We start from the raw sequence: 16382 nt of genomic DNA on the forward strand, positions 1-16382 counted from the left end.
CTCAAGCGTAACAATTACAAGGATGGCTCAGGACCGGGCAGTGTTCTGTTGTGCATAGAGCCGCTAGGAGTCAGAAACGGCTCGATGGCACCTAAGAACAACAATGACATAATTTGGCAAGTTTGAAACTGCTATGGGAGGTTGCTCAAGGTAAAAGGAACCATGCAGATGAAACAAACCACAACTGCTTGTCCTAGCTGAGTTTCCTCAGAGGTAGGGACACACTAGGACAAGCTGAATAAAATCAGAGTCTGGATGAAACTGCTCATATCACATGATATTAGTCAAATAGCTCTTATTAAACGGGACCTGTCCAGTAAAGGGGTTTTTGTGGTAGGAGGGTGATAAAGTGATACCAGTTGAAAGATAATTACTGATTCATATGATTTGTGCTTTGTGTTAATTCTTTTTACTCCATCAAAGAGAAAATGTAATGATAAATCAGAAATGTTTGACCTTTTGTATTTTGAAAATCCAGCTGCTGATATGCTTCAGAATATATGAACATCTTGCTTTAAAACAATAATTTTAGTGGTCAGGTATGAGAATAGAAATTTGAAACCCTGGTAAGAACTTAGTAGTATCAGTATGTGGTTCAGAGGCCATATAGGCTTAGGGGAACTGTAAGACACGCTAGATAATGGGACTGTCAAAGTCCTGTACAAGAGTCAACTGATACATTAACAAAGGAAGATGACTGAGAAATGGATTTTGTTTTCTTTATTGCCCTTTGTAGATGTGTCTTTTCCAAGTGTTCCCTAAGTTGCTTTCTGAGGAACACATTTTTTTTTTTTCAGGAGGAATTCTATTTCAGCAGTGTACAAGCTCTGGGTGAAGGTCAAAAACTGAGCGAAGTTCTTCTCAAACTATCAGTCTGATTTCAGTCTCATCTAGTGTAACATAAAAGAACAGATAATACATTTACCCCAAATGTTTGTACAAAAGTTTCCGATAGTACACAGCCAAACTTTTCCTAAAGTATAAGATCTTAGTGCTAGCATACTTGTAAAGTGAGTTATATTTTTAAAGAAGAGAACTAATTCTAGAATCAGTTCCATGAACAAGTTCTATAACCGCTACTATTTATATGTTTACCAAAAGCAACTTCTGTTAGTGAAACAGGTTTATTTTTTTATTTCAAAATATTTTATGTGTTATTTTTAAAGGTAATTTTTGCACATGGAAAAAATTTCAAAACGTATAAAAGGGTATACATTGGAAAAATAGGCCTCCCTATCCTGATCCTCTTGTCCCCCAATTCCTCTTCCCAGAGGAAGCCACTCTTAAAAGTTTGTCTCTTCATATAAAAGTAGCTATGCCTGTCTGTATATATGTATTTTTTAAATTTACACCAGAGGGAACATACTATATTCATACCTTCACACCTTGCTTTTTTTCATTTCATATAGTTTAAAAATTCCTCCATATAAAAAATTGTAAAATATTAAGTGCTTTACTTTATTAATTTAGGTCAGCTTTCCAGGGTCAAAAGGAAGTAGATAATTGAATCTATAATTTCAAAGTTAATTGTGTGTGTGTGAATGTAGCATTATGATTCAAAAGAGAGTATTTTTTCCTTTGAATACAGGCTTTCAGATACCTCTTATCAAAATACAATACTAATGAACATTATAGAAAATTTACCTGAAATTCCCAAATTGGAAATAACCAGATATCTTTTTTTTTTTATTCCATGCTCTGTACTTATCAGAAAAGAGCCATGGCAAGTTAGCAAGCAGATAGCAAAGATTTAGTTTAAAAACAAGTCTCAGAATATCTTGAGGACAGTACAAATTCAACCTAATATCCTGAAAAGAACTCTGAGCTAGAAATCAAGAATTTCGGTCCCAATCTTTCCATTAACTTGCTGTGTCATTTTATCACCTTACTGCTCTGAACTTCAGAGTTTTTTGTTCCCCCACCTGCAAAATCAGGGGGGTGAATGACAATGAAAATAACTATGATGATAATGTCAGAGGGCGAATGATGATCAAAATCATGATTACGTTGTCAATGATTATAAAGGTAATAATAATAAAACCCAAACCCAGTGCTGTCGAGTTGATTCCGACTCATAGCGACCCTATAGGACAGAGTAGAACTGCCCCGTAGCGTTTCCAAGGAGCGCCTGGCGGATTCGAACTGCCCACCTTTGGGTTAGCAGCCGTAGCACTTAACCACTCCGTCACCAGGGTTTCTGTAATAATAACAATAAATGTTTATTATCCGCCTCCTCTGTACTAGACACTTTAGAGACATTAGTTCATTTACTCATCGCAGCAACCCAATGAGACATGTACTATTTCCACTTTTACGAATGAGGAATCTGACGCTCATAAAGGTTGTATGTATAGTTGCGCAAGGTCACAAAGTAGTAGAATCATGTTTTCTGGATTCAGCCTCCATTTTTCAATCTTATTTTCTTAATTCTTGACCCATTTTCATGAGCATAAGAACTCCCCTACCCCCACTCCTCACTGGGATTCTGACATACTTCCTAACACTGAAAATCAGTACATTGTGTTTTTTCCAATTTTATATTTATCTACATCTTCAGTATCATACTATTATTATGAAATTAGATCCTGAAATGCCTGCTGAATCATCAAAGAGAGATTAATTAGTATTTGCACTACCTTTAGTGTTATATATAAGTGGAATATTAATTAATCAGAACATGCAATTCCCTGGCCAATCTAGGCAGCTATCTGGATGGTCACAGCCACCTGATCAAATAAAATAAGAATTCAGTACAATTTCTCCCAATGAAATAATTTGAAAAATAATATGTCACTTACTAAAACTATGAATCCTGGAGTATGAATTCTCTTGTGAAAGAACACATTAAATTAAAAACACAAACCTATTTTTTTCTTCCTTATTACTCTCACTGGCTGTTTTTGGCATGCTTTATTGGCATGTTTTAGGAGTGCTACCCTCAGAGGATAAAACAAAAAATTTATCCTCTGGTTGGGTGGGATCCTCTGGTTCTAAGGAGCCCTGGTGGTGCAGTGATCAAGTGCTCGGCTGTTAAACAAAAGATTGGCAGTTCAAATCCAACAGATACTCCTAGGGAGAAAGATGTGGCAGGGTGCTTCCATAAAGATTATAGCCTTGGAAACCCTACAGAATCTACTCGATGACTTTTTTTTTTGGTATCTTCAGGTTCAATGCCATCATCATCATGTTGTCCAACAACCCCAGATCATCCACTCTCCACACTATCTACAATCTGATTCTACTCAACAAATACAGACCATCACAGGAAGTGATTCAATCTCTACAAATACTGAAAATGAGCTGGGTCATGGTGGATCAAGTCAGACACATGAACAGGTAAGAACAATCAGCTGATTCCTTATCAAACTGAAATAACGCTCTTGAATCCTTTTCACACCACAGTGCAGGTATCCACGTTAAATTTTCATCAAAATATAGAAGTATTTGTTTTGTTTTAGCATTTTTAAAACAAATTTTTTCATCTCCTCTTGGAAGACAAAACAATTCAGTTTGACTAATACATTAAACCTATGAGGGAAGTAATGAACTGATTAATGAATACCTATCCTGGTGGCACAGTTGTTAAGAGCTAGGCTGCTAACTAAAATGTCGGCAGTTTGAATCCACCAGGCGCTCCTTGGAAACCCTATGGGGCAGTTCTACTCTGTCCTATAGGGTCACTATGAGTCAGAATTGACTTGATGGCAATGGGTTTTTAGCTGATTCTCAGTGCTAAAAGGAGCCCAATAGTTGTGTAGCATTAAATATTTTTATGAGGTATTGTATCTAAATAAACAATGAATTGCAAATGATATTATCTAAGATAATTATAACAGTTACACACAAAGTTAGTAATGTCTTCCTTGAAAGTATGTTATGTTAACTGAAGTCAAAGTATGCATACATTTTATCGTATCAACAAAACAAAACTAAAACTCAGTTGCTAAGGAGAAATCTCTTGGGATACAATCCTCAGTGACTAAATTATCTTTTGAAGACTTTGAAATCTTGTAAACAGCTGCTATACAAGTGTTAAACAAAAAAGATTTTCTTATATCTTGGTTAAACTAAAAATGATATCTGGAACAGTGAGGAATCAGCCATCACTGGTATGTTTTAAGATCTTTTTTCCAACAGGGAAAACTTACTCAAATTGACCTTTCTCAAAAGACAAAACAATAAGAAAAAATAAAGAATTCTCCCTACATAAGAACTTGATTTTTTTGTATTAAATATACATGAGATTGTTTCTAAGGACTGAAACTGTAAAATATACCATTTGGCTCTATTGGCCAAAAAGAACCACTAAAGATTTAAAATTCATGCTTTTCCATTTTAAAAAAGTCTAAAATTATTCTAACTCTGAATACTTGCATAGAAATATTGGTCTCTGGAATAACCCTAAAACACAGTCCAGAGGGTATTGAATTTATTACATTAAATGGATTAGTTATGATGAAAAAAGTCATTTTATTAGGTTAGATTATTTTCAATTGTCATTTTTATAGGTCAAAATTCTTCAAATATCAGCAATTTCATCTGGTTCAATCTAATACTTAACTTTGTTTTGCCTTAGTGTCCTCATCTCTAAAATAGAGATTCGTTATCCATTTCTCACAGAGTTACAGCAAGAATAAATTATGTCTTGTGTGTTAAACATTTAGCACAGTTGAGTGCCCATGGTAAGTACTTAACAAACGGTAATTATTAGGTTGTAAATAATCACTATCCATAAACATGTACTAAAGCTTCATGCCAGGTTCTATGAGAAACATAAAAGTGAGTAAGACATTGTGATATTTCCTATAGGTGCTTACTGTAGAATAGGAGAGAAGTGACAAGGACATAAAACAATGCTTTGGGAACAAAAGAGAGAAGAAACTAATTTTAGCTAGGAGATCAAGGAAGGCTTTGTTGAAGAGGCAGGAATTGACCTGGACTTTGAAGAATGGGAAGAATTTTCTATATATGGTATTGTAGTATTGTATAGAGATACCATTACTGAGTCAGAATCGACTCGATGGCACTGTTTTTTTACCATTACAGGAAGAGGGAATCATACAAACAAAGTCATAGATTTGGGAATACATATTGGGTTTCAGGAATAGCCAGTAGTTTGGAAGACATATGATGGGGAGTACTGGTGTGTAGGGATAACATGATTCTTTAGGCCAGATCATGAGGTCTTCGAATTTTAAGTTAAAACATTTGGGCTTTATCTGGTAGGCAATGGAGAGTGAGTAAAGATTTTTGAGTAGGAAAATGTTATTATAGCTATGCTTTAGGAGTTTAACCCTAGCAGCTTTGTATGAGATAGCTTGGCAAATTGATTCATTTTCTTCTCACTAAGACCAAATATCATCTCATAGCGACCCTATATGAGTCGGAATCGACTCGACGGCACTGGGACTGGGTTACTGGGAAGACCAAACAAGATTGTTGTCCTTATTGTTCAGATAAGGAAACCAAGGTTCAAAGAGGTTAAGTTACTTGCAAAGTCTTACACAGCTAACATGCGGTGGAGCCAGGATTCGTACACAGGTAGCCTGACTCCAGAGTCCATTGAGAGTTCCTGCTTGAATTTGGGTCAGTTATGTGGAGAGTCCTTGGTCAAGAGTGTAAATGTGAATAAAGCACTAGATAACAGCTTACCACTGGGAAGTGTATTGCTAATATAGTAGAAAGTGGACTAGCTTCAGGCCAGAAGACCTGGATTGCAGTCCCAACTCTGCCCCTTTCCAGCTGTGTATTCTCAATAAGTACTAAACCTCTCAACAACATCTCCATCTATAAAATTTGGATAATAATGTCTACCTCAAATGGTTGATGTAAATACTAAAAGAAAATACATGCTAAAAAGTGTTTCATAAAATATAAAGCCTACAACAGAAAACATTGCCATGAGGAAATATTTTCAGAGAGATGACTATTGGGGCTGTTTTAGTAGTCTAAGTATATAAAACTTAAACTAGAATAATAACAACAGAATGGAATGAAGGACAATTATCAGAGAGAAGAACAATATCACAGGATTAAGAATCTTGCCCAGTGGCAATTCTAAATGGATATTTAGTCTGGTCCAATATATTATTAGATGTGCTAAGCTAGTGAAAGAATATTGTAATGCTACAATATTCTTTCACTAGCTTAGCACATCTAATAATATATTGGACCAGACTAAATATCCATTTAGAATAGGAGCAGAGTTGGATAACTAATATATTGCTTTCCATTTTGTTATTCATACTTCAGTTGGAGATTCCAATTTTGCCTTGTTAAAGGCTAGAAGCTTTTTATATGAATAAATTTTTTCTTTTTCAATATTTTATGAGAATAAAAGTGGAGGTTCTGCTCATAATAGAATAGTGCCCTAGGAAGCCTAAAATAAAAAAAAGCACACCTGCTGCTGTCAAGTCAATTCCAACTCATAACAACCTTATAGGACAGAGTAGAACTGCCCCATAGAGTTTCCAAGGAGCGCCTGGTGGATTCGAACTGCTGACCTTTTGGTTAGCAGCTGTAGTACTTAACCACTAAGCCACCAGGGTTTCCCTGGGAAGCCTAGAGTTAGTAATTCCACTTGTATGGAGTACATAGGATAGGATTGTACTCCCCATTCCTGGTGAGTGAGGAAAGGGTAACCTAGTTGTGTGGAGCCCATGGACAAAACCAAAAAAAAAAATTACCATCTAGTTGATTCCAGCCCACAGCAACCCTATAGGACAGAGTAGAACTGCCCCATAGAGTTTCCAAGGAACCCTGGTGGTACAGTGGTTAAGAGCTATGGCTGCTAACCAAAAGTTCAGCACTTCAAATCCACCAGCAGTTCTGTTCTGTCCTATAGGGTTACTATGTGTCAGAATTGACTCAATGGCAACAGGTTTTTTAACCTTTATGGAAACAGACTGCCACACGTTTCTCCCCTGGAGTGGCTGGTGGGTTCAAACCACCAACCTTTTGGTTAGCACCCAAGCGTTTAACCACTGTGCCCCAGGGCTCCTTTGGTATTTACACAGTCCTTGTAGTTGTGGCACATGGGTGGCAGAGTCTCTTTAAAAGAGAACAAAGCAGACTTAAATTAGGTTCTTTTAAAACTAAAAGTTGGCACATTTTTAGAGTTTGCATTTACAGTTGAATTGCAATTTGGAGGTAGTGCAGTAAAGTGAAAAGGACACAGGCTTTTCAGTTCAGAGAGATTTAGGGTTTATAACCTGGTTTTCATGAGCTGCATGACCTTAGGTCATTAACTGGACTTAACATCAATTTCCTCATTTATAAAAGGAAGAGAATCATCTTAATGTACAGTGTATCCTATGATATGATCAAATGAGGTACCTAGCATACAGCCAAGCACATAGCAGATGCTGAAATAAATGTTTCTTGACCTTCCTCCTCAGCTCCCAAATTCCAAATGTTTCAAAGTATCAATGTAAGTATTTGGTTCCTATTGTGATATGCTATTTTTAGATGAAACTAAATCACTTTAAAGTGCTTTCCCCAAAGCAAACAGCATTCAAAAACATTTTTCAAAATCAGGTGTCTAAAAACCTGGCTAGAAAATATTTTTTATGGAACTAATATATGCATGTTTTCCATGGTCCACCCTAGCAACACCACCATTTTGTTTTCCAATTCAAAATATCACCAGTCACATTTATTCCCCTGGGGAAACTGAGAATAACATGTTGTGATCATTTTCCTGCTATTAGCAAGGAAAAGATAATTTCATGCATGTTGCTGACAGGAAAAAAGCTCAGCTAAAGTCATCTTCCAAGTTGTCATACAGGTGGTGTTTATAAGAAAGTGATGATACCAGATTCAAATAATTACAACTCTCTCCCATTTCTTGGCGTGAGGCTTCTAGGAAACCTTTGAAGTCATGGGAAAGTGTAAAGGGAAAGGTCCTGCCAATGGAAAATACCCTAACTTGCACTGCAATACGTTCTTTCCATCATTTGAAAATTCAGTCTTTGTTAGCTTCAAGACAGCACTGATCTTAGTGTCAGGTGCTTTTTCTGGCAGGTGTCCAGGAAACTTGCTGCAATATTTATTTAACATAATTCATTCACTAATGATGGAATTTGAAGCTAGTTTGTTCAATAAACTCAGCAGTGTTCTGTTCCCTCACTCATTAATATGTGGCTCAAGGCTCTCTCCATATTTATTACCTTCTTCATCCCTGCTATTGAAAGTGTGTACCTTTTATACAAACCTCTATCGTCTGCTATCCCATCCAAACATATAATTCATATCTGCTTGGGGCCCATCATTTCCCAGCACTGCCCTTATCTGTCTCTTATGACCTCTTACAACCTTCTGCCATGGTGCCCTTTTGAACTCTTGTTCTGTGGCAAACTTGCCTTTCAAAAATTGTTTATTTTTTCTTTTTAAAAAGTAGCTTTTATTTTTCTATCAAAATGATGCAAGTACATAGTTTAAAAGGTCAAATAGTATTAAAATGTATTTAACAAACAATTCACTGTACTAATCCTCCTCACCACACAGACCTTATCCCCAGAAGCAACTATTTTCAACTTCACACTTTTCTTCTGTTATTTACCTCCATATGACTAAACATTATGGATATTCTTATGCTGCTTTTTCTTGATTTACCAACGGTCTATATTATCTATTGATAATTGTTCTAAATAAAGATTTAGTTTTATTACTCCCCTGTCTCCTCACTTCTATTCCTTCTGTCAGCCCAGTATAGTTAAATCTCAATTTCATTTGGTAAATCAGTATTCAACGTTCATAACATTACAGCTATACAAATATTGTTTATTGCTGAACCAATTAGTGTGTTATATTGCTGCTGTTATTAGTATAACTCTTGGCTCTTACCAGTGTTAATAATTCGCTTATTTTTTTCCTTTGCTTTATTTTCTGTGTATCTATTGCTGATTATTATCTGTATACAATTTTACACTCAAATATTTTGGTTTTTGTTTATCAACCATCTATCACCAACTATCTCCTCTCTTAAATCTTGTATTCCGTATATACCACTCCTCTTGGCTCACATTATCACTATATACTGACCACTCAGACGGCAGTGGGTACTGACCACTCTGTCAATTTTGTCGTACTGTGGTGGCTTGCGTATTGCTGTGATGCTAGAAGCTACGCCACCAATCCTTCAAATACCAGCAAGTTCACCCATGGTAGACAGATTAGAGCAGAGCTTCCAGGCTATGGCAGACTAGGAAGGAGGACCTGATGGTCTACATCTGAAGAAACTGAACAGTGAAAGCTTTATGAATAGCAGCAGAACATTGTCTGATACAGTGCAGGAAGCTGAGCCCCTCAAGTTGAAAGGCACTCAAAATACAACTGGAAAAGAGCTGCCTCCTCAAACTAGAGTCGACCTTAATGACATGGATGGAGTCAAGCTTTCAGGACTTTCATTTGCTAATGTGGCATGACTGAAAATGAGAAGAAACAGCTGCAAATATCCATTAATAATTGGAAGGTAGAATGTAGGAACCATGAATCTAGGAAAATTGGAAGTCTTCAAAAATGAAATGGAACGCATAAAGATCTATATCCTAGGCATTCGTGAGCTGAAATGGACAGGTATTTGTAGTTTTGAATCAGATAATCATATTGTCTACTATGCCGGGAATGACACATTAAAGAGGAATGGTATCACATGTATCACGAAAAAGAACATTTCAAGATCTATCCTGAAGTACAACACTGTTAGTGATATGATAATATTCATACCCCTACAAGGAAGATCATTTGACACAACTATTATTTCGAATTTACACTACACTTACTAATGCCAGAGATGAAGAAACTGAAGATATTTACCAACTTCAAACATGCAATCAAGATGCATTGATAATTACTGGTGATTGGAATGCGAAAGTTGGAAACAAAGAAGAAGGATTTGTAGTTGAAAACTATGGCCTTGCTAATAGAAACAATGCCAGCGATCACATGATAGAATTTTGAAAGACCAGTGACTAATTCATTGCAAATACTTTTTTTCACCATCATAAACGGTGATTATACACAAGGGCCTTGCCAGATGGAATACACAAGAATCAAATCAGCTACAACTGTGGAAACAGACAATGGAGAAGCTCAGTATCAGCAGTCAGAACAGGGACGGGGCCGACTGTGGAGCAGATGATCAGTGTCTCAAATGCAAGTTCAAGCTGAAGAAAATTAAAACAAGTCCACAAGAACGAAAGTATGACTTTGTGTATATCCTACCCGAATTTAGAGACCATCTCAAGAATAGATTTGATGCATTGAACACGAACGACCACCAAACACCAGGCGAGTTGTGGGATGACATCAGGGACATCACACATGAAGAAAGCAAAAGGCCATTAAAAAGACAGGAAAGAAATAAAAGATCAAAATGGTTGTGAGAAAAGATTCTGAAACTTGCTCTTGAACTTACAGTAGCTAAAGCAAATGGAAGAAATCATCACATAAAAGAACTGAACAGAAGATTTCAAAGTACCAAATAATATCATTAATATCACATGCAAATAAAATTTGTTGAAGATCATTCAGAAATGGTTGCAGCAGTACACCAACAGGAAACTGCCAGAAATTCAAAAGAGGATGTAGAACAAGGGATATCATTACTGATGTGAGATGTATCTTGGCTGAAAGCAGAGAATACCAGAAAGATGTTTACCTGTGTTTTATTAACTATGCAAAGGCACTTAACTGTGTGGGTCATAACAAATTATGGATAACATTGTGAAGAATGGGAAGTCCAGAACACTTAACTGTGCTCATGCAGAACCTGTACATAGAGCAAGAGGCAATCATTCGAACGGAACAAGGGGATGCTGAGTGATTTAAAATCAGGAAAGGCGCGTCATATTCATGATATTGTTCGAGAATTTCTGCATTCTTTTAGATCATCTTTCTTTGGAGTGGGTACAAAAATGGATTTCTTCCAGTTGGTTCAGCAAGTAACTGTGTCATGGATTGAATTGTGTCCCCCCAAAATGTCTGTCAGCTTAGCTAGGTCATGATCCTGTTGTATGATTGCCTACCATTTTATCTTCTGATGTGATTTCCCTATATCCTATCATTATGATGTTATAAGATTAGCAGCAGTTATATTGATAAGGTCTACAAGATTATGTAGTGTCTTAAGCCAATCTCTTTTGAGATATAAAAAAGAGAAACAAGCAGAGAGACATGGGAACCTCATGCCACCAAGAAAGCAGAGCCAGGAGCAGAACACGTCCTTTGGGCCTGAGGTTCCTGCGCTGAGATGCTCCCAGATCAAGGGAAGACTGATAACAAGGACCTTCCTCCAGAGCTGACAGAGACAGAAAGCCTTCCCCTGGAGCTGGGGCCCTGAATTTGGACTTGTAGCCTACTACACAGTAAGAGAATAAATTTGTCTTTGTTAAAGCCATCCACTTTTGATATTTCTGTTATAACAGCACAATATGACTAAGACAAACTGTCTTCCAAATTTTCTGGCATAGACCAGTGAGCACTTCCAGCATTGCATCGGTTTGTTGAAACATCTCAATTGGTATTCCATCAATTCCTGGAGCCCTGTTTTTTGCCAATGCCTTCAGTGCAGCTTGGACTTCTTCCTTCAGTGCCATCAGTTCTTGATCATATGCTACCTTATGAAATGGCTGAACATCAACCAATTCTTTTTGGTATAATGACTCTGTGTATTCCTTCCATCTTCTTTTGATGCTTCCTGCATCATTCAATATTTTTCCAGAAGAATCCTTCAATATTGCAACTTGAGGCTTGAATTTTTTTCTTCAGTTCTTTCAGCTTGAGAAATGCCAAGCGTGTTCTTTCCTTTTGGTTTTCTAACTCCAGGTCTGTATACATTTCATTATAATATTTTACTTTATCTTCTTGAACCACCCTTTGAATTCTTCTGTTCGGCTCTTTTACTTCATCATGTCTTCCTTTAGCTTTAGCTACTCTGCATTCAAGAGCAACTTTCAGAGTCTCTTCTGACATTCGTTTGGTCTTTTCTTTCTTTCCTGTTTTTTTTTAATGACCTCATGCCTTCTTCATGTATGATGTTCTCGATGTCATTCCGCAACTCATCTGGTGTTCATTTGTTAGAGTTCAATGCATCAAATCGGTTCTTGAGATAGTCTCCAAATTTAGGTGGGATATACTCAAGGTCATACTTTGGCTCTTTTGAACTTGTTTTAACTTTCTTCAGCTTCAGCTTGAACTTGCATATGAGTCGTTGATGGTCTGCTCCACGGTTGGCTCCTGGTCTTGTTCTGACTGATGATACTGTGCTTCTCCATCATATCTTTCCACAGACGTAGTTAATTTAATTCTTATGTATTTCGTCAGATAAGGTCCAAGTGTATAGTCAACATTTATGTTGTTGGAAAAAAAAGTATTTTCAATGAATAAGTCATTGACCTGAAAAATTCTGTCATGCGATCTCTAGCATTTGTTTCTATTACCAAAGCCATATTTTCCAACTACCATTCCTTCTTCTTCATTTGTACTTAATGGAGATTTGCAGCTGTTTCTTCCCATGTTGAGTCATGGCTCATCAGCAAATGAAGGTCCCGAAAGCTTGACTCCACCCATGTCATTAAGGTCGACACCACTTTGAAGAGGCAGCTCTTCCTCCGCTGTATTTTAAGTACCTCCCAACCTGAAAGGTTCATCTTCCAGCACTATATCCGACAATGTTCTGCTGCTATTCACTTCTGGCACCATATTAGACAATGTTTTACTACTATTTATAATGTTTTCACTGGCCAGTTTTTTAGAAGTAGATCACCAGGTCCTTCTTCCTAGTCTGGAAGCTCCACCAAAACCTGTCCACCATGGGTGACCCTACTGGTATTTGAAATGCCAGTGGTATAGCTTCCAGCACCACAGCATCATGCAAGCCACCACAGCATGACAAACTGATAGGTGTGTGGTGGCCAGAATGCTCTTTAGACGTTAGAATGATAAGACTTCATCTCATGCACTTTAGACATGTTATCAGGAAGTGCCTGTCCCTGGAGAAGGACATCATACTTGGTAGAGTGTCAGCAAAAAAGAAGAAGACCCTCAATGAGATGGACTGACGCAGCTGCAGCAACAGTATTACTACCCAATATGTTTATGACCTCTTAGAGGGTTAGGTATTTATGTATAATTGCTTTAATATAACTTGGCATTTTAAGCACTTTACAATTTGCTAATCAACTCTTCTAAATAGGTGAGATATGCACACACTTAAGCCAAGGCCCTTTACTACTGGGTAATGATTTACTCATTGACCACGACTATCCCTACCCCTGAGTAGCATTCTTACAAATGTGTCATTAGGTATGAAGGAAACCAGGCAAGAAAATATAGGGAGCTCAGTTCAAATCAGCAACTAGTATAAGTTCACTACAGGGCTCTATAATGACTGCCACTGCAATATGTAAAGACGATCAGTCCAAAGTGTCACCTGTGACTATGCAAACTTGTATCATATAGATACTTCCAAAAAATGATGACACCCTGGCATCTTATAGATCACAAATATAAAATAAAATCCCAAGCTGGAACCAGGACTAGAACTTCCAAGGCAGTAGTCATCACTTGGTTGAGGCCCATGGTTTCCCTTTACAGGTTACTTCCTTTGTCATATTTTCTGAAAAATGACCACTAATTTGCCTCTGGTTGCATATTTAAACACTGTTGCCTTACCTTGGGTTTGCCAGAGCAATTTTTTATCAAGATCTTCATACCTGCCATCAGAGACAAGAAATTGCACTGTCTGACATTGCCTGACATATTTATAGTCATTTTTATAGTCAAATAGTGATCTGATTGAAACTATTTGATTGATGCATGCTAAAGGATTTTTAATAATCTTTGTAATATTCTTGGAGAAATATCACATTTTGTATATCTGGGAACACTATTCTTCAGCATAATCTGTATTCCTGCCCTGTTTATATGTGAAAAGCTAAAGCTAGTGTCCGAGACTGACGTTTGACATAGCTCTCATTCATCAGGCAGATAAGCGGATATGGGATGTAGCTATATCTCAAGTCTATCAGTTCAATATTGTCACAGAGAGAAAACTGCCATCCATAAAGCCACCTTATTCTGGCTCAAAGCATTTACGTTTTCTTGTGAGACCTCCTATCTTGGCTTGTGCAAGGCAACAAGTACGTGGCTTTGGGCCAACTTTCAAATAAATGGCAAAACACACCTACAAACAGTTCCAATAAAACTGAGCAGCTCTATGGAGCTGTGCTTCAGTAATGGAAAATGTTACCAGCTGTCACGTCCCAGTCTGTGGTTGGAAAATTTCACCTTGTTGTTCTTTAAGTCCTGTCAAATACTTAACAAAAGATAATAATCTGGCCTCCCTCTGTCATGCCCCTCCAACCTTTTGAACACAACTGAATTTTGATTTTTACTGAGTTACTCGAATGTTATTGTGAGTTGTAGACTGCACAAACCTGGGAAGGAATAGATTCACACAAAAGGAAAGTTTTGTTTCCTGCTTTTCCACCTTGACATCTCTTTTCTGAAAAGAGGCCATTATTCAATTTTAATGCTCTAACATTTTCTACAGCTAAATAAAATTGATTATATGAACTTTAGCTGTTACTTGTATAGCTTAGTGTTAATAAAATCAAATTTCTTAGTGTTTCAAGTCCTAGCCCAATGAACTTCCAGAGAAAGGTGCAATTAGGACAGTGCAATTCCAAAGCAGTCAGAGAGAACAAGTATAAGAGGTCATCTGGGGAAGCAATAGTGTACAGTGGTTACAAAACAGCATTACCTGTTTTAATCTTCATGTGAAGTGCATAGCATAGTGCTTGTAAATCATAAGTGCTAAATAAATGTTAAAAAAAAAAAAACTCGCCACAGAGTTGATTTCAACTCCTAGCTACCCTATGGGACAGAGTAGAACTGCCCCCACAGGGTTCCCAAGGAGTGCCTGATGAATTCAACTGCCAGCCTTTTGGATAGCAGCCAAGCTCTTAACCACAAGACCACCAGGGTTCCAAATAAATACTAGTTATTATTATATTTTCTCAGAATAAGATTACTTGCTTTTGGTAGTTCGGACAAACTCTTTCTAGCTATGAACACAAACACAAAGTTGATGTAAATCATTCCTTATTCTGGCCTCTGCGATTCTTTATTTGGATGCCTAAAACCACAACACAGAAACCACCTGAGCAAAGGTTTCATTAATGGCACAAAAGATTCATGTGGGCAAAAAAGGTCTACAAGTGTGCAGCACAATGACAGAATATTTGTGCAAAAAAGAAATATTTTTTAAATAATTTTTTATTGTTTTCATAAATGTTTGCACAGCAAATTAGGTTCCCATTTAACAATCACTACACAAATTGTTTGCTGATGTTGGTTACATTTTTCACAATGTATCAACACTCTCATCAGTTCTGTCCTGGGTGTTCCATTTCCAGTAATCTAGTTTTCCTGTTCCTATACATTTCCATCTTTGCTTTCGAGTAATTTTTGACCCTTTGGTCTCAAACAGATGATTTTTTTAAATTTCTTTATTGTGCTTTAAGTGAAGTTTTACAGTTCAAGTTAGTTTCTCATACAAAAATTTATACACACATTGTTATGTGACCCTAGTTGCTCTCCCTATAAGGTGACAGCACACTCCCCCTTTTCACCCCAGATTTCCCGTGTCCATTCAACCAGCTCCCGTCCCCTTTTGCCTTCTCATTTCGCCTCCAGACAGGAGTTGCCCATTTAGTCTCATGCATCTACTTGAGCTAAGAAGCACTCTTTTCACAAATATCGTTTTATGTCCTATAGTCCAGTCTACTCTTTGTCTGAAGAGTTGACTTTGGAAATGGTTTCAGTTCTGGGCTAACAGAGAGTTCAGGGGCCGTGTCTTCTGGGGTCCCTCCAGTCTCTGCCAGACTGTTAAGCCTGGTCTTTTTACTGGAATTTTATTTCTGCACCCCACTTTTCTCCTGCTCCATCAGGGACTCTCTGTTATGTTCTCTGTCAGGGCGGTCATTGGTAGTAGCCGGGCACCATCTAGTTCTTCTGGTCTCAGGCTGATAAAAAAAAAATTTTTTTTTTAGAGTCTCTCAAACAGATGATTTTTTAAAGGTGTGCATTACTCATGAGCGATACTCTTTCTTTTATGAGCCAATGTGTTATTTAGCTAAAAGGTGACCTCAGGGGACAGCTTTGGTTTAAGGTTCAAAGAGTAACTCAGGACAATAGTCTCAGGGAGTTAGTTCTCTAGTCTCAACTGATCCAGCAATTCTGGGCTTTTTCAGAATCTAAGTTCTGTTTAATGATTTTTTTTTCCCATTCTGTCAGGATCCTATCATAATAGCCAGTAGCCATTCAGCTTTTTGCCCATAGAATCCTTCAAAATTGCAACTCAAGGCTTGAATTTTTTC

The 16382-nt window shown here is 37.3% G+C and overlaps 1 protein-coding gene across 1 annotated transcript in view; it reads left to right on the forward strand.

Moving 5' to 3' along the window:
* POF1B (POF1B actin binding protein) overlaps positions 1 to 16382 on the forward strand; it is a 110120-nt gene that overhangs the window by 44978 nt on the left and 48760 nt on the right. The window contains exon 6 of the mRNA XM_049873282.1: positions 3166 to 3336. Within this exon, the coding sequence (XP_049729239.1) occupies positions 3166 to 3336 (171 nt within the window). The remainder of the gene's footprint in view (positions 1 to 3165; positions 3337 to 16382) is intronic.

The sequence above is a fragment of the Elephas maximus genome, chromosome X (assembly GCF_024166365.1).
Source record: "Elephas maximus indicus isolate mEleMax1 chromosome X, mEleMax1 primary haplotype, whole genome shotgun sequence".
In the NCBI taxonomy this organism is placed as follows: Eukaryota; Metazoa; Chordata; class Mammalia; order Proboscidea; family Elephantidae; genus Elephas; species Elephas maximus.